Source organism: Entelurus aequoreus, linkage group LG18 (assembly GCF_033978785.1).
Source record: "Entelurus aequoreus isolate RoL-2023_Sb linkage group LG18, RoL_Eaeq_v1.1, whole genome shotgun sequence".
NCBI lineage: Eukaryota > Metazoa > Chordata > Actinopteri > Syngnathiformes > Syngnathidae > Entelurus > Entelurus aequoreus.
The window spans coordinates 32,928,814-32,948,384 of record NC_084748.1 but is presented as its reverse complement, the minus strand read 5'-3'; the positions used below and the strand labels follow the sequence as shown (position 1 = coordinate 32,948,384).

General features: G+C 37.6%; 2 protein-coding genes across 3 annotated transcripts in view; both read left to right on the top strand.

Moving 5' to 3' along the window:
- Positions 1-225, top strand: part of LOC133633576 (TBC1 domain family member 24-like) — a 16,076-nt gene extending 15,851 nt beyond the window's left edge. For both annotated transcript variants that reach the window (XM_062026147.1, XM_062026148.1), the window contains one exon: positions 1-225. This exon is cut by the window's left edge and continues 1,252 nt beyond it. The gene's annotated coding sequence lies outside the window, so the exon portion shown is untranslated.
- Positions 226-4,957: 4,732 nt separating this feature from the next.
- Positions 4,958-18,909, top strand: LOC133633575 (zinc finger protein ZFP2-like). Its single transcript, XM_062026146.1, has 5 exons — positions 4,958-5,123; positions 9,484-9,534; positions 12,259-12,620; positions 15,068-15,122; positions 16,492-18,909. Exons 2-5 carry the CDS (start codon positions 9,486-9,488, stop codon positions 17,649-17,651), a joined length of 1,626 nt encoding a protein of 541 aa, XP_061882130.1. The 5' UTR covers positions 4,958-5,123; positions 9,484-9,485; the 3' UTR covers positions 17,652-18,909.
- Positions 18,910-19,571: the final 662 nt, after the last annotated feature.

The following is a 19,571-nucleotide window of genomic DNA, read 5'->3' as shown; positions in this document are numbered from 1 at the left end:
AAAAAGTCAAAATGATGAGATAAAAAGTCAAAATTATTAGAAAGTCCAAATTTTGAAATTAAAAAGTCATAACTACGAGATTAAAAAATCATAATTACAAGATAAAAAAGTCGAAATGATGAGATAAAAAGTCAAAATTATTAGATCTCTTGTTTAGACATGGATTGAGCGTACATTGAGAAATACTTTAAACGTTATTCACAGTAGTTTCGGTTCATAATCTCATGATTTTAATGTTTCATTTTATAATTATGACGTTCTTATTTCATAATTTTGATTGTTTATCTTATAAATAGGACTTTATATCTTATCATTTTGACTTTTTATCTCATAATCATGACTTTTTATCTCATATTTCGACATTTTATATTCTAATTGTGTTTTTTTTATCTCATAATAATTACTTTTTATGTCATAATTTGGATTTAACTCTTGATTTTGACATTTTATCTCATTTTTTCCCACAGACCTAATATATATATATATATATATATATATATATATATATATATATATATATATATATATATATATATATATATATATATATATATATATATATATATATATATATATATATATATATATATATATATGTATATGTATATATATATATATATATATATATATATATATATATATATATATATATATATATATATATATATATATATATATATATATATATATATATATATATATATATATATAAATAAATAAATGATAAATGGGTTATACTTGTATAGCGCTTTTCTACCTTCAAGGTACTCAAAGCGCTTTGACAGTATTTCCACATTTACCCATTCACACACACATTCACACACTGATGGCGGGAGCTGCCATGCAAGGCGCTAACCAGCAGCCATCAGAGGCAAAGGGTGAAGTGTCTTGCCCAAGGACACAACGGACGTGACTAGGAAGGTAGAAGGTGGGAATTGAACCCCAGTAACCAGCAACACTCCGATTGCTGGCACAGCCACTCTACCAACTTCGTATATATATATATACTGTATATACATATGTATGTACATATATACATATATACATATATATATATATATATATATATATATATATATATATATATATATATATATATATATATATATATATATATATATATATATATATATATATATACATACTGTATATATACATGATTATGCCTTACCATTGGGGTATTTCTTTTTTAGTGGAGGAAACGAGCTTCAATATTTTAGTTATTCATCAAAAAAATGTTTTTGGTGTGATAATTCAGTAGTACCTCAATTTAAGAGTGTTTTGAGATAAGAGCTGTCTCTCGGCTAATTGTAATGCTTTAAGTTGCAAGTTAGTTAGAATTATCAGCATCCCTGCATTAGTTGGCGCCGCAAATGTCAAAGCGAACCCCGTAAGTTCCGATCAAAACATCTGGTCTTACTCGCGAGCATTAGCTTACAGCTAAAGATGGACATAACTTTGTTTTTCCAAGTGCAGAAAGTAAGTGTAAAGGTCAGTGCTGAGAAGAAAAAGTGGATGAACTAAAAAAAAATCATCAAAAACATGGATGAGTGTGTCTCCAATTTGGTGGAGCAGTAATTTGAGCACATCACTGTGCGTCTTCACCAGACTGAAGCAGATTGAGTCTAACGCCTGCCATGATTGTTAAAATAATGTCTAAATGGCGGACATTTTCCCATGAAAATAAGGAAAAGCTGCTGAAATAAGAGTGTTTGATGGAGAAGCAGCTGGAAGGAAATACCCAGAAAGTCCACTCACCAAGGTACATTTTTATTACATTACTTCATAAAACTACTGTACATATTGTATCATATTATACAATAATTCTCATTTAAAAGTTAGTTTTGTTTATTTAAATTTTTTTAGATGTTTAACCTGTCTTTTGTGGTGGGCCAAGCACCACTTACATTGATTTAATAAGTTGAGGTACTACTGTAAATTCCTGAACAAAATATGAAGACCATGCAGGTAAATGTCACACATTTTCCATGCGGCCCAGTTTTCATATGAGTATTTATTTTTTTTGCCCAAAATTGGCTATTTTTTTTCGTGTGTCTCGCTTGTCATAACGGCAAACATGGCGCTTCATTCCACAGAACCAAGTACTCAAACAAAGAATCCCACATTCCGGTGATGCAGTCTCTGTGCTATTTTAATATGATTTATTATTGAGTATGACTGCAAAATAAGCCACCATGGGGCCAAAGAAAGTTGTGAGTGTCAGCACTTTGATAAAAAAGGTGTTGGATTCCAAAACATTTATTTGGGTTTTTGTACTTAAAGCCCAACTAAACCTGCTTTTTGACAATAACAAAAACAACCAAAAAAAAGATTTGGTTATAATAGCAAATATAGATCTGATCACAGTAGTTTTAACCATATACTGATATTATACTTGGTATCGTTACTGTCAATATTTGTGTAGATCCGCCCACCCCTGTTTACTTTCAAGCTATAACTTAGCGGCTTATTGTTTAATTTTTGTTGTTTAAATGTGCTATATAAATAAAGTGGATTGGATTGTATCCTCCTACGGTGTGTAGTGTAGCATGTTTAGCGAGTCCTCGCCCTCCAGTGATAATGATAATTGCTGCCATGGAGGCGAGGATTAGTGACCCGTACTGTAGAGGGACTTTAGGTCAATATTTCATACAACATTGATTTTGATTGATTGTTATTTTTTTAAGCATATACAGTTAAAAATAATCCAACTAAAATTACTGTGGATCCAAAAGGGCCCCACTCATAAGTGTTTAAAAAATACATCACACATTTTTTTTCACGTTCAAAACTTAAGTCTCTAAATCAACTTCAGATCTGTCTACCGATGATAGGTTTTTGTTATTTTTTCATGTTTTTGATTTATGCCCTTTTTGTCAAAGAATACGTTGTTTTTTTAGACTTAGACTTAGACTTAGATTTTAGACTTATAGACTTCCTTTTATTGTCATTCAAATTTGAACTTTACAGTTCAGATAAGAACGAAAATGTGTTGCATTAGCTTGTTGTAGTGCAGGATAAAAGACCAATAAGGTGCAGATATAAATAAATATATTACTGTACAGATAAATATATTGCACTTTTGCTATATGCATCCACGTTTATGGATGTCATATTGTCTTTATATTCCAGCGAGTTCATCCGTTTTAGGGGGGGGAATTGAGGGGATTATTATGATGCGTTCAAGAGTCTTATGGCCGGAGGGAAGAAGCTGTTACAGAACCTGGAGGTTCTGCTACAGAGGCTGCAAAGCCTCTTTCTAGAGCAGTGGTTCTTAATCTTGTTGGAGGTACCGAACCCCACCAGTTTCATATGCGCATTCACCAAACTCTTCTTTAGTGAAAAATAAAATGTTTTTTTTTTTTTTAATTCAAAACAAAGTTATATGTTTTTTGGTAATAATAATAATAATAATAATACCTGGGATTTATATAGCGCTTTTCTAAGTACCCAAAGTCGCTTTACATGTTAAAAACCCATCATTCATTCACACCTGGTGGTGGTAAGCTACTTTCGTAGCCACAGCTGCCCTGGGGTAGACTGACGGAAGCGTGGCTGCCAATTTGCGCCTACGGCCCCTCCGACCACCACCTATCATTCATTCAACATTCATTCACCGGTGTGAGTGGCACCGGGGGCAAGGGTGAAGTGTCCTGCCCAAGGACACAACGGCATGGTAAGAGGCGGGGAGCGAACCTGCAACCCTCAGGTTTCTGACACGGGCGCTCTACCCACTATGCCATGCCGCCCATAATAGTATGGGGAACATATTTTAAGTAACAAAGACTTAATTTAGAGTTATTTGGACACTAGGGGAACATATTCTAAGTAATAAAGACTTAATTTAGAGTTATTTGGTTAGGGTTAGGGCCAGGGTTAGAGAGTTAGGGTTATAATAAGGCCATGCCGAATAAGGCATTAATAAGTACTTAATAATGACTAGTTAAGAGCCAATACGTTACTAATTTGCATATTAATAAGCAACTAATTAATGGTGAATATGTTCCCCGTACTAAAGTGTTACCATGTTTATTACTGGTGCATAAAATGAACCGTGCCTGAACATCACCTTGTTCAAACAACAAAACCAACACAGTGCATAAACTCACAACAAATTACACACCTGCAAACCAGTCAGCTGTTGCCGTATCCGTAATACGCAGATAGGGAGAAGTTTGTATTTACACGATGAGTTGGGTGTGTAATTTTGACCTCCGCCGAACCCCTGAGCCCGACTCACCGAACCCCTAGGGTTCGATCGAACCCAGGTTAAGAACCACTGTTCTAGAGTCCAGCAGTGAAAACAGTTCTTGGTGAGGGTGGGAGGAGTCTCTACAGATTTTCTGAGCCCTTTTTATATGGCAAACACACACAATATGCATTATTTCCCCAAATATTACTTCAAAGTGGAATTATATAAGTGTGATAATTGAATGGGTCAATAATTCATTACAACATTGATTTTGATTCATTATTCTTTTTTGAGCAATGACAATTCTGGAAGGGCAGTTTTGTGTTTTTGGAGTCCACATTGCAATTTTTTCCTGTTACATTTTTTCCTGTTACATTTTATCCCAGTTACACTTTTATTTCACTTTAAAAAAAGAATGTAACAGTGTTTTTAGAATCTGCCTGGGCCGTTGAAAAATTAGCCGTGGCCCGTAAATGGCCCCATGGCCACATTTTGGACACCACTCCTCCTGCCACTTTATTCCAGTGGCATTTTGCAAGAGGCCTCTCCAAGTCCAGATTTTGAGCAGTTCACAAACATCCAGTTTAAGTTTTAATAAATTGTTATTTGTCTCTTGCTCTGGTTTCTCCTTTTTGCATTTGGATGTTCTACTTGTACAATGTGGTTAATTTGCGAATACACGCTCTTATGACTGCGTCGAGGAGTATGTTTGTGTTTTGTGTGGCGGGGGGGGCGGACAAGGTTCACTCAAAACCGCGTCTCTAATTTCCCAGCCGAGGTGGAGCAAGTCAACGCGCCATGCCGGGAGCGTCCCCTTCAATCGTAATATCCTCGCTCCGGTTAAAAAACGGCCGTTTATCACCTTCAACGACAATTTAGATCAAGTTAAAACGTGATGCGACAACCTCTGGGTTGCTACATCAATAGTGAGGTAAGTGTTTTTTGTGGCGGACTCGACGGTGTTGTGTACCTTGAACGATGTAGCATTAGCTTAGGTTAGCTTCGCTAGCCGTTGTTTGTTTGAATACGGTGTGCTAACAACGTCCCTTTTTGGGGCTTTTTTTTGGTACAAAATGGCGAATCATGCTCATTTTCTGGTGCTTGTTACCTCACGATTCAACACTCTTAAATCAGCCAAACTCCAAATGCGTGGTGTTATAACGGTACTTTGTTCAAATGTGCTGGGGCCATTCTATAGCAGTATTCACTTTTTTGTAATCTAACGTGAGTAATATGACCTGCTTCCCAGAGCTATTATATATGTCGTTTGACTAACGTTTGCATTGACATAATATACACATTAAAAGTATGTGGTTTATAGTCAGTGCACGCTAATAATTTCCCCAAAACACTAAATGGGCTCAACTAAAGGCCTCAACCCCCCATAAAGTACGTGAGGATATGTTTGTCTTATTATAGTCAGTGAGGGGGTATCTAAATTCATTGCAACTATATTCACACAAAAAACTACCTTTTATAGAAAAGTGGTGGAGAAAAGCATGTTTACTTCTGAAGCATTGTTCTCTCGGGCAATATAGTTGACAGCAGTCCTTTTTTTTAGTTATGCACACACAGTAAGAGAAATGATAATAGTATCTATTAGTGTTGTCCCGATACCAATATTTTGGTACTGGTACCGGTACCAAAATTATTTTGATAGTTTTCGGTACTTTTCTAAATAAATGGGACCACAAAAAAATGCATTATTGGCTTTATTTGAACACAAATCTTACGGTATATTAAACATATGTTTCTTATTGCAAGTTTGTCTTTAAATAAAATAGTGACAACTTGTCTTTTAGTAGTAAGTAAACAGACAGAGGCTCCTAGTTTAGCTGCTGACGTATGCAGTAACATATCGTGTCATTTTCCATTCTATTATTTTGTCAAAAATGATTAAGGACAAGTGGTAGAAAATGAATTATTAATCTACTTGTTCATTTACTGTTAATATCTGCTTACTTTCTCTTTTAACATGTTCTATCTACACTTCTGTTAAAATGTAATAATCACTTATTCTTCTGTTTGATACTTTACATTAGTTATTATTTATTTATTTAATTTATTTATTTATCATTTTTTGGATGATACCACAATTTTGGGTATCAATCCGATACCAAGTCGTTACAGGATCATACATTGGTCATATTCAAAGTCCTCATGTGTCCAGGGACATATTTCCTGAGTTCATAAACATAATATAAAAAAACAAAAAAACGTGGCGTTAATGTTCTTTAAACGTTCTATGTTTGGTTGTAACTAACCAAGGGAAAACGATTAGCTAACATTCTTTTAATGTTATGCGTTTGCTGGTTTAGCGCGGACACACAGGAAGGAGTAGAGTACAAGCTATGCTTGCCGCGGCTCTAAGCTAGCTTGAACTTGAAGTAGTGAAACAAGCAAATAATAAATGCTTTGTACACTTCAACAGAAGGCTAATGGGAACCGCGCTACATCAGAAAGTAACCAGCTAAAAAGAGGAAATTAGCAAATACATTGATAAATCAGGAGATACCATAATATCCAGACACTATGGCAACACTTGGTGTAGCAGCTGGCTAGCCAATGGCTTTGACTTGTGGGGGTGGGACTTCCGGGACAGGAATAGGAAGTGACGTGTGTTCCTCGGAATGTTACAATATGATGAAGATACCGGAGACGACACATGTCTTTAAGCAGCAAGTTTATGGCGACTTGGGCCGAAGTGTCGGAACATTCTGATTCCGCAAATTCAGAAGGCACAAAAATAAATAAAGGGTGGTTGTTCGCCAAGTAGGGACTGTTATTTATTTGTTTACTCAGCAGGCTACTACAGTTTTCATGTATGTAGTCTTTCATATTTATATCTGCTGTGTGCACTAATCCAAAAACGGAAATTACTCAATACTGCATGCGCTGTAGCCAAAGGATGAATTTTGTGGACATATTATTAAAGATATTACTAACTGTGGAGGGGGCGTGGCCTGCGGGCCTGCAGCGAAACGGGGTGTGCCAGGACCGGCCTCAAAATCAGCGACAGGTGCGTAGATGGCCCACCTGGGCCTTGTTATCTAATCACCTGTCGCTCTGTTATAAGCAGTAGCCAGGAGGAGAGACGAAGGGGGAGCTGGAGGGGAGCTTGCGTGAGAGCGAGAGAGAAAGAGACTAAAAGACAATTGCTGAAAAGCAACCTGGGACATTACGTCAAAATAAAGCAATATTGTAACCCTGAAACAGGCTCTCATGTCGTGCTTGGTGGTCTGAAGAACCCCATGGAAGGCAACCTCCACACTAACTAAATGTAATACCGTACATTTAGATTATATAATAATACAAAATATTAGGGGTGTAACGGTACGTGTATTTGTATTGAACCGTTTCGGTACGGGGGTTCCGGTTCAGTTCGGAGGTGTGCCGAACGAGTTTCCACACGGACATATTAAGTAGCGTAACGCACGTTGTGTAAACAATGCACACCGAGGCACAACACACTGCCGTGTGTTGAGCCTCGGTGTGCATTGTTTACTCAAAATGCCGGACATTTGAGGAATTTAAGAAACTCTGCCCTGACAGCTCCGCAAAAGAGGACATGTCCGGTGAAAAGAGGACGTATGGTCAGTCTATCGGACATGTCCTCTTTTGCGGAGTTGTCAGGGCGGAGTTTCTTAAATGCCTCAAATGTCCGGCATTTTGAGTTAGGGTTGCGTGTATTTTCAATGTACGTTCAGGGTTAAGAAGGGGTTAAAAACAAAACAAATTGTGCGTGCAGCAGCATTCGTGAGGGAGGGACACAGAGAGTGAGAGAGTTCTGATAAACGTGCATGCGTCGCCAGGCTCTGCTTTTTATCCATAGATTTATCAGATTTAATTTCTTATTATCTATAGCAGGGGTGTCAAAAGTGTGCCCTGGAGGCCATTTGCGGCCCACAGCTAATGTTTTAAAGGCCCACGGCACGTTATGAAAATACTATTAAAATAAACAAAACGTAACAAAAGTGAAATAAAAAAGCTTAAAGGTTAAATGTAATTTAGAAAAAGTTGCTTTGTTGACTAATAAAACAAAGCTGTTTTTTTTTCTTTCAAACTTTCATTGCTCAAAACATAATATTGAATCAAAATCAATGTTATTATGAATTATTGACCTATCCAAGGTTCCGATTACTTCACATCAAATATTCCACTAAGAAAAATATTTTTGGTGGAAGATTTTGCAAATTTGGTAAATAAATAACCCAAAAATTTATATTTTGTTGTTTTCTTACTGCACCGAAAATGAACCGACCGTGACCTCTAAACCGAGGTACGTACCGAACCGAAATTTTTGTGTACCGTTACACCCCCGCAAAATATATTAACAATATACAATATAATCATTTTACATGTATAAATAATCATTGTATAATTGAATCGTGGGATCTGAGCCGAGGATGTCGTTGTGGCTTGTGCAGCCCTTTGAGACACTAGTGATTAAGGGCTATGTAAATAAACTTTGATTGATTGATTGAATTGTAGCCCCTGAATTGTAATCTAATCGTGAGGCGGTCAATAATTCCCACCTCTCGTCAGTAGTACACAATAACTAAACGAAAACAAAAACTCTTATCTAGCATTATTTTAAATTCTTCGATATTTGTCCTCAAAGTCCTCCTGTGTCCAGAGACGTATTCCCGGGTTTGTAAACATGCGCAAGAAACGATTTTGTGAAAATAAAAATATTGATCGAATCACTCTGGCTTTGCATATCCTTATACTACTCATATCTGGATTGTTTCACTGTTCTCTTTCCTTTTAATAGCTGGTTACTTTCTGCTGCAACACGGTTCTTTCTAGACTTCTCAAACTATATTGAGCACTTCCTGTATTGTTTCAATCAAGTTTAGCGGCTAGCTTAGCGATTAGCATGCCTTCTTGTCTCGTCTGCTCTTGCTTTGCTTTCACTCGGTGTGGAACATGTTACGGCTCCTCCTCCAATGATGGTATTTGAAAGAAATAAAAGAACATTGCCGTAATGGAAGTGATGATTATTAACTAAGGGGAACAGCTCCACACTTTGTGTGTATGAACATATTATCTGGCTGTCTAATCCAGGGGACCAAAAATAAATACACTGTCAGCCAGAGGGGATTGGCTTTTTGCATTTTTTGCATTAGACAATACTGATCTGTGGCCGATCGAGTGGCAAACCCTTAGTCTCTAATAGGATTTTATTTCAATAAATATGACTAGATTGATCCAGTGTTACAACAGTTTGAGAATAAATGCCTGGCATAACTGTATAGAGCCCTTTGACTAAATGTAAACCTATTTCTCAGCCATGGACACCACAGACAGTTCATCAGTGACAGACCACTCTTCAGATGAAAGTAAGTCTTGAGGCTTTGTTGTATTCTAATCCTTGCCCTTTTTTAAAACTGCATAACATCATTCAACATGTTTGTCCTTCACATGTGTCCTTGGCTGCCTCCCTGCATGTGTGTGGTAGAATTCATGTGTACTGTAAGCCAACGTTTGAGACTAACAATTTATTTTATACTAAGACGCTAATTACAGAGCTTCAATTTATCACATTAACCGAAAAGACAAATTGATAGACATTTCTTTTCTTGTCCATACTTGCATGACACTTACTATTTTACTTTTTTTTGCAATGTAAGATGATGTTGATTTTTTTAAATGAGATCCTGCATGGTGTTTTTATTTGACATACAAGTAGAGCTTTGCTTTGAAAATGTTATGGCCATTCGTTTTAGTGCCATCCTCTGTGTATATTGTCTTTGCAGAGGAAGACCATGTGTACATTAAGGGTATTGAACATTTCATATCACGGTTATCGTCACCAAAATGATCAAAAAGTGGTTAAAAAAACAAAACTTAAATGAATAGATGCACTGTCAGAAAACCAACTATTTTGCATGTTTTGTGTTTATGCTTCACTGATAGTGTTGTAGTCTTAGTATTTTATCAGTTTTTTAATCTTTTATTGTTTTAAATATTGGTTTGTACTGTCGCACTTTAGGATTGATTTTAATGAAAAGTGCGTGACAAAATCTATTACTATTGTTTATTATTTCGGGTGGGCGATGCGCTGTCCTGCTCTGTTCTGAACGCATCGTAAAAACACCTGTCTCGTATTCCTCTGAGTATAGAACAATCAATCTGTTCTCAGAAAACATCTTGTAGGTTCAATGTGCACAATTGAAAAGCTTAGTTGCACAGACAACAATGTGTTTGTATTATACATTGGAGTATATTGTATTCTTAATAGGGACAGACATTAAAGGCCTACTGAAATGAAATGTTTTTATTTAAACGGGGATAGCAGATCTATTCTATGTGTCATACTTGATCATTTCGCGATATTGCCATATTTTTGCTGAAAGGATTTAGTATAGAACAACGACGATAAAGATCGCAACTTTTGGTATCTGATAAAAACAAGGCTTGCCCCTACCGGAAGTAGCGTGACGTAGTCAATTGAACATATACGCAAAGTTCCCTATTGTTTACAATGATGGCCGCATGAAGTGAGAGAGATTCGGACAGAGAAAGCAACAATTTCCCCATTAATTTGAGCAAAGATGAAAGATTTGTGGATGAGTAAAGTGCAAGTGAAGGACTAGTGGGGAGTTGAAGCTATTCAGATAGGGAAGATGCTGTGAGAGCCGGTGGGTGACCTGATATTCAGCTGCGAATGACTACAACAGTAAATAAACACAAGACATATATATACTCTATTAGCCACAACACAACCAGGCTTATATTTAATATGCCACAAATTAATCCTGCATAAAAACACCTACGTGTTTGTTATGCTAGCTCCTAGCTCCTCTGCTAGCTCCTAGCTCCATAGAACATGCCAATACAATTCAAACACCTGATCAACACACACAATCACTCAGCCCAAAAGACCGTTCACCTAACCCAAGGTTCATAAAGCTTATATATTTAAAAAAAAGTTACGTACGTGACGCGCACGTACGGTCAAGCGATCAAATGTTTGGAAGCCAAAGCTGCATACTCACGGTAGCACGTCTGCGTCTTTGTCATCCAAATCAAAGTAATCCTGGTAAGAGTCTGTGTTGTCCCAGTTCTCTTCAGGCGTCTGTGTATCGAAGTCAAAAGTCCTCCTGGTTAGAGTCTCTGTTATCCGAGTTCTTCCATCTTGACTGCATCTTTCGGGAATGTAAACAAAGAAGCGCCGGCTGTGTACGTGTTGCTGCTGACTTCCCTCGCAAAATAGACGCTTCGCACGGACAACTTTCTTCTTTGCTTGCTCAGCTTCTTTCTCCATAATGCAATGAACATAATTGCAACAGATTCACCAACACAGATGTCCAGAATACTGTGGAATAATGACATGAAAACAGAGCTATTTCGTATTGACTTCAATGGTGTCCGAATACTTCCGTTTCAATGATTGACGTAACGCGCATACGTCATCCTCAGAGGCGTTTCGAACCGGAAGTTTAGCGGGAAATTTAAAATTGCACTTTATAAGTTAACCCGGCCATATTGGCATGTGTTGCAATGTTAAGATTTCATCATTGATATATAAACTATCAGACTGCGTGGTCGGTAGTAGTGGCTTTCAGTAGGCCTTTAATGTTGCTTTTATTCATGTTAGCATTTAAGCTAGTGAGCTGGCGCCAGTCAGTCATTGAACTTATTAAAGTGATAAACACTAACTGTCGAGAGTTTTACCGTGGTTATCATTACCGTTTATGGTTACATCCGTAATGTATTAAAGTGATAAACACTAACTGTCGAGAGTTTTACCGTGGTTATCATTACCGTTTATGGTTACATCCGTAATGTAGATAAACTGTTTTGGTTACCTTCTCAATTTTTGTCAATAGATCAAATGCCTACCATGCTGATTTGGTGCTGTTTGTTGAAAATGGAGCACAATAAACTTAAAAACATCATGTACCATTTTCAGTAATTTCTCACTCAGTTTCTGTTGAATACATGCTAAAATCCTGTTTTGTTCAACCGAGATGAAAATAACACCACTCGTGTAGTGTCTATTCCTTTTGTGAGCTTTGTAATACTTCTAATTCACTTATTTTGATGTACTTGCTCTTCAGGTGGCACATACTTCGACATCCAGTATGTATTAGACGCCAATTCCAATGATGACAAATCCACCGGTGAGCCAGAGAACGGCAAAGAGCCAAATCAAAAGCTACTTCTGAGGATCCACCGCTGTACCAAGTGTAACGAGACATTTGACAAGCCTTGGAAGCTGAAGAATCACAAATGTGCACATTCAAAAGAGACCCAGACGACTCACCAATTGGTAAAGACAGAAGAAGAAGAAGAGAAGCCATTTCAACCCCAGGATTCCCACAACAAGACAAACCTGCACACGTGTCCTGTCTGCAACAAAGTTTTCCACAGTCCCTCAAGCCTAGAGAGGCATAGATGCATCCCTGTCCGGAATCGAAAGGTGCCCACTCAGTCTTCCTGCTGCACATAGTTATTTTAATTAATATGTGGCTTGTGGTACACTTGCCACATTTGCTAATGCAATTAATTGGCCTCAGTATTTTGTTTATAGATGCTACTAAAAGTGCCAAGTTTAATTATAAAGCTTTTAACTAATATCTACACAAACTACAGATGATACATTTGATATGATGGATGACATGTAAAGCAATTTTGGCAGCCGATTTGATGATAAATAAATGCTGTCTGGATTCACCTAGGTAGTAACATTATCACTAGCTGTATACAAATATCTACATTTGTGTGTGTGTGTATATATATATATATATATATATATATATATATATATATATATATATATATACACACACACAGTGGGGCAAAAAAGTATTTAGTCAGCCACCGATTGATTGTCAATGGGTGGCTGACTAAATACTTTTTTGCCCCACTGTATATATATATATATATACATATGTATATGTGTGTGTGTGTGTGTGTGTGTGTGTGTGTGTGTGTGTGTGTGTGTGTGTGTGTGTGTGTGTGTGTGTGTGTGTGTGTGTGTGTGTGTGTGTGTGTACCTACAAAACACAAAACCAGTAAAGTTGGCACGTTGTGTAAATTGTAAATTTAAAAAAAAACAATACAATGATTTGAAAATCCTTTTCAACCTATATTCAATTGAATACACTGCACAGACAAGATACTTAACGTTCAAACCGCTCAACGTTTATTTGTTATTAAATTTCATTTGGAATGACTGCAACATGTTTCAAAAAAGCTGGCACGAGTGGCAAAAAAGGCTGAGAAAGTTGAGGAATGCTCACCAAACACTTATTTGCAACATCCCACAGGTGAACAGGCTAATTGGAAACAGGTGGGTGCCATGATTGGGTATAAAAGCAGCTTCCATGAAATGATCAGTCATTCACAAACAAGGATGGGGTGAGGGTCACCACTTTGTGAACAAATACGTAAGCAAATTGTCGAACAGTTTAAGAACAACATTTCTCAGCGAGCTATTGCAAATAGTTTAGGGATTTCACCATCTTTTGTCCATAATATCATCAAAAGGTTCAGATAATCTGGAGAAATCACTGCACGTAAGCGGCAAGGCCCGTGACCTTCGATTCCTCAGGCGGTACTGCATCAAAAAGCGACATCAGTGTGTAAAGAATATCACCACATGGGCTCAGGAACACTTCAGAAAACCCCTGTCAGTAACTACAGTTCACCGCTACACCTGTAAGTGCAAGTTAAAACTACTATGCAAAGCGAAAGCCATTTATCAACAACACCCAGAACGCCCCCGGATTCGCTGGGCCTGAGCTCATCTAAGATGGACTGATGCAACGTGTAAAAATGTGTGGCGCAATATGAAGCCTAAAATACCACAACGGAAACCCCGGACTGTTGAACAACTTAAGCTGTACATCAAGCAAGAATGGGAAAGAATTCCACCTAAAAAGCTTAAAAAATTGGTCTCCTCAGTTCCCAAACGTTTGAGTGTTGTTAAAAAAGAAAGGCCATGTAACAGTGGAAAAGATGCCAACTTTTTTGCAATGTGTTGCTCCCATTAAATTCTATGTTAATGAATATTTGCAAAAAAGAAATCAAGTTTCTCAGATCGAACATGTAATATCTTGTCTCTGCAGTTTATTCAATTGAAAAAAAATTGGAAAGGATTTGCATATGATTGTATTCTGTTTTTATTTACGAAATACAGTGTGCCAACTTCACTGGTTTTAGGTTTTGTAAAAAAAATTATCGATAAAAATCGATATCCTGTGTCAAAAGCCAGCAGATAGAGAAGATACAGAGGCCGCGGAAGTAGGGCAATGGTTCGTGGGAGTTGTGTGTTTACAACGCTCGTCAGCAACAAAGTTATTGTTGTGTTTCTTGCTCGCTACAACAACAAAAAATAGTCGTCTTTCTACAGGGTAAGACTGTTTTCTTTTTCATAAGTCCAGTCAATTTCATCACAGACGCGCCCCCGCCTGTGGGTATTGATGGACGGCAAAGCTCGAGACGTTCCGTGGTCTATATAGTTCAGTGTTTTACTTAATAAAATTATTACGCGTGGATACGCGCTATCTCGTAAAATATTTGCAAATTTTCGCGGATGTCCTGTATTTGATCCCATGTGTACAGTAGGTTGCTTAGGACAGGCGCAAGTACCTGTCTCTTTAAAAAACGAAAAATACAACTACCTCAGGTTTTCTTCACATCAGAGTCGTGAGGAAAATTTACTATATCTGTAAAGCAAACGAGTAAGCCATGGTGGCACAAAAACAAATTTGTGGTGATAATCCTATTGTAAGGTTTAGTATCATAGTCTGTAATATTGGTTCACTGTCACACTCCTAGGCATTAGAAAATTTTATTTTTAGTACATGTGAAAAAATGTATGACTGATGAATGTGTAACTTAAAAGTGTGTATTTTTTGCAAGGTTAAAGTCGAGGCGCCAGACCTTTCATCTGCAACAGATCACCCCTTGGAGAAAAGTAAGTAGGGACTTTTTTTTTAAGATAAAAAAAATCAGTTATGTTTTCGTTGGTCACTCGCTTACCGGTACTTACCCCTTGAGTCACATTTGACCAAAAAACTAATATTTTCTGCATTTTTCCCCCCCATCTTCAACAAATCAGTTAATAAAGTTAACAGGGCTAAAATTAGGCCACATAGTTTTGGACAAGTTTATTTTTAAAATGGCATCATGGCACTTTTTGCAACGTTATTCCAAATAGTAGATATTCATTTACTCTGCATTTAGGCCCTTTGCCCATGTTGGTCACTCATTGACTCCCATTGTAACACATATTTTTCAATATACTGAAAACCTGACCTAATAATGAATGTATCTAAGCATCTCAGACAACCAATTACACTCACATTCACATACTCGGGCCAATTTAGTTTTGCCAATCAGCCTATTGCCAAGTGCATGCAAGTCTTGGAGTGGTAGGAAGCCAGAGTACCCGGAGAGAATCCCAGCAGTCCCAGTCCCATGCAAACTCTACACAGAAAGACCTTGAGCCCAGAAGTCGAACCCGGGACCTTCTCGGAGTGGCATACGAGCGCTGAGCTCTAACCACTGCTGCACTGTGCTGCCCTGTTCTGAGAACTAACTTCAATCAATCAATCAATGTTTATTTATATAGTCCTAAATCACAAGTGTCTCAAAGGGCTGTACAAGCCACAACGACATCCTCGGTACAGAACTTCAAATATTTCATTTTGAAGCAATGTTTTTAGAAAATATTGCATATTTGTGTTTTTCCTATCATACAAAATGCGGGAAGTCCTATTTTTTTTTTACAAAAACGAAACAACATACGCAAATGACATATTAAAGGCTGTAATTACCTCCTTTAAAGTATTCCACTTTGCAACACATTTTTAGAAAATAGCGCAAATGTTGTTTTTTCTCATATAATACATTGTTCAATCAATCAAAGTTTATTTATATCGCCCTTAATCACAAACGCCTCAAAGGGCTGTGTTGTTCTTTTTTTTACAAAAATAGCATAAATATAAAAAAAAAACACTACAAATACATTAAAACTTTATATCTAAGAAAAGGCCTGAAGCTGTTGAAGAATTTAAAATGTTGAAAGTTTAAAACAAATAATACATGACTTGTATCACTTTTTTTGAGCCCGTTCCGTTTTGGTCGCTTAGGAGGCCTAACGTAGTTTTGCATCAAGTCGACTCAAGGGTTAAGGGGTGGTCGATTTTGTATTGTTGAAGGGTTCAACAATATTTTGACTTTCACACTTAATCAGCTGGGAAAGGGTTCTTAACGGGATAAGCAGTGTTGAATATTGAGTTGCACTTTTAATTATTCACATATTATTTCATATGCTTCTGCAGGTGCCTCAGACGTCGATTATGTATTAGATTTGAGTGATGACTCCACCGTCAGTGAACCGAAGAATGGCAAAAAGCCTAAAAAGAAGGTCATTAAGAAGAACCACGGTTGCACCCTTTGTGACAAGAAGTTTGAAAAGCCTTCGAGGTTAGCGAGGCACATGAGGTCACACAATAGGATGGCGAAGATAATTCGCCATCGCTGTTCTATTTGTGAGAAGACTTTTAAAGATGAGGAGAAGCTATTGCGACATCAGGCTTCCCACAACCGGACCAACGTGCACCCATGCCCTGACTGTGACAAAGTGTTCAACAGGCCGTCCAGGCTGGAGAGGCATAAACGTACACACGCCAAGCAACCAAAGGAGCCCCACAAGTGTTCCTACTGCACGAAAACTTTCAAGAAACTTTACCAGCTCGTCCGACATGAGCGGATGCACACTGGCGAGCGGCCTTTCAACTGCTCCTTTTGCGGGAAGTCCTTCTCCGAGTTGGGTCACTGCAAAGCTCATGAAAAGACGCACATGGAAAACCCAGAGAAGCCTCACCTCTGCACAGACTGCGGAAAGTCCTTCTTCAAGCCATCCGAACTCGATCGGCACAGGCGTTCCCACACCGGGGAGAAACCTTTCCAATGCACCGAATGCGATCGAAGCTTCTCCCGCTCAGAGAGCCTCAAGAGACACTTCAGGAGCCACACAGGGGAGCGGCCGTTCACCTGCGAATTTTGCAACAAGGCATTTTATTCCCGCAACGATTTGAACATTCACATGCTGATCCACACGGGGGAGAAGCCCCACGTTTGCATCGTGTGCGGGAAGGGCTTCACGCAGCGAGGCAACATGATCGAGCACAAGAAAAGTGTCCACTTCAAGTTGGAGAAGTACGATTGTACAGAATGCAGTGCGAGCTTCAACCGGTACAAGTCGCTGATGTTGCACCAGCGGGTACACACGGGAGAGAAGCCATACCAGTGCTTACCATGCAATCGCAGCTTTTCGTGGAGCCACTGCCTCAGACGACACCGCAAGACTCTCGCTCACAAGCAGATGATCAACGATGACGACGCACCCAAAGACATTGAAGATGAATTTCTCAACTTCACCGCCAACACAACTGATCAAGTTGTTGAGGATCCCTGCAGTTTAACAAGTAAACTGTAAAGACAAGTCTTGGCAAACTTAATCATGAAGTTCATCAGTGGCTACTAGAACCCTTTGTTCCTCTTTTTATTTTTAATTCATCAATATAGACATTCTATGCGTTCATCTTTGTAGGAACAGATAGGGCAAGGACACTTTTGAATACATTTCCTAAGATTCCCAACAAAAGATAATGCACTGTAATCAGGAGACACTTGATTTTGGGTTGTTTTTAAAAAAAATCAGTATGTACAGTTCCAGTCAGTGGTTTACATACAATCATCATGGGCTTGAATGTCCTAATGTTTTATTTCAATATTTATAGGATTGGCTAAAAATTTTCATGTTAAAAAAAACAAATTGGGTGACTGATTTTCAATTTATTCTGGATTTTCTTTATTTTACCCAGGGTCAAAATTATACACAGGGGCCCAAATATTCTGCGAAACACAGAAATCCTAGATCGCAATGAAAGAACAATTGCATTCGAATATCTTTAATCATGACAGTGGAAAGGTTTGAGAACAAAATGACAATGATCATTGGAAATAAAAAATCATGGCGGTCTATATTGAGAATCATACTCTATATAAAGACCATAATTTCGACACGAATCATGTTTTCCTGGGGGATCTCCCAGACGTTGGTCATGTTATCCGTCAACTCCTGGACAGTCTGCAGCGTGATGTGGTGATGGATGGATGGATTGAAACATGAAGTTCCAAAGGTGCTTGTTTGGAGTCAGTCCCTCACATCAATGTGTGTCATGCAGGAACTGCTGACAGCCTGACACGCCCCAGAAACAATCATGAGGCCAAGAAATGTCATGCATCAGACAGAACCCGGAGCATGTGGTTTAAGGATCTCATCCCGGTACCTTTGGTATGCGTCCCCAGACCATCACTAACTCGCTACCTAACCAGTGGAGGATTTTGCAGGCAGCAGAACGGTTTCCTTGTTGTCTCTAGACTCTTGTCACATCTGACCTGTCTCATCCATGCTGGACACATTTTGTTATTCATTAACACTTTTTACAGTTTAACCAGATACTTGCCCTGAAACACATCTCATATTGTTTTTTGTTTTTTTTATCCTTCCAGCATTGTAGTCTTATCAGAAGACTATTTTCACCAAGAGTCACAATTCTAAACAACAGCATACTTTATACAAGCATGTCAGTCAGAAAATTTCCACTGTTTTGAAGGATAGATGCATACAGTGTACTGTATATTATGGACTGAAATATTGAATGAGGAAATTAAACAATATCCACATACAATACTTGTGAGTTCTTTAAAATGTTTGTGATTGTTTAATGTCAAATTCTTCAGTTCATACTTCATGATCCTTTCAAAAAGATACATTTTTATGTCCAAAATGGAACTGTTTTACCACTTTGTCTGGTTCATTTGATGACTTTATAGAGCAGGGGCATCAAGTCTGACCCTGCTAGGCGTGTAAGTAACTAAGTTAGGGCCAAAAGTTTTGTACCTGAAAAAGATGTAACTGATATCTATTTTGAAAAATACATTAGTGTATTCAAAATAAAAATAAGGTTCAATATAACTGATTCATTGTGCATTATTTTGAAAACAATGTAATTGTGAAAATGTGAATGTGAAAATAATGTATTCAAAATAAACCGTGAATCATATTTGAATTCAACCTGAAAAAAAATGGTGTGCCCTTTTTTATGTTGAATACACTTTTTCTTTCAACATTCTGCATCAAAACGTGAAATTTTATTTTTTTCAAGAATACAATCCTGTATTTTTCAAAGTTCGGCTTCAAAACTTGATTTTTTAGTTTCAAAATTACTTTTTTTTTTTTTTAGAAGTAAAAAAAGTTTGGCCCTAATCTAACTCCATACCTAGGGTATTTTGTGGAAATATAACTTAATTTCATGTGAAAATAAAAAATGTTACAGAAACTCAGTGCACT

Excerpts from the sequence above, each read along its gene's own strand:
- LOC133633575 (XM_062026146.1), top strand. The coding sequence starts at position 9,486 with ATGGACACCACAGACAGTTCATCAGTGACAGACCACTCTTCAGATGAA. Across the intron at positions 9,535-12,258 it reads AGACCACTCTTCAGATGAAA|GTGGCACATACTTCGACATC; the intron begins GTAAGTCTTGAG and ends CTTGCTCTTCAG. Across the intron at positions 15,123-16,491 it reads AGATCACCCCTTGGAGAAAA|GTGCCTCAGACGTCGATTAT; the intron begins GTAAGTAGGGAC and ends ATGCTTCTGCAG.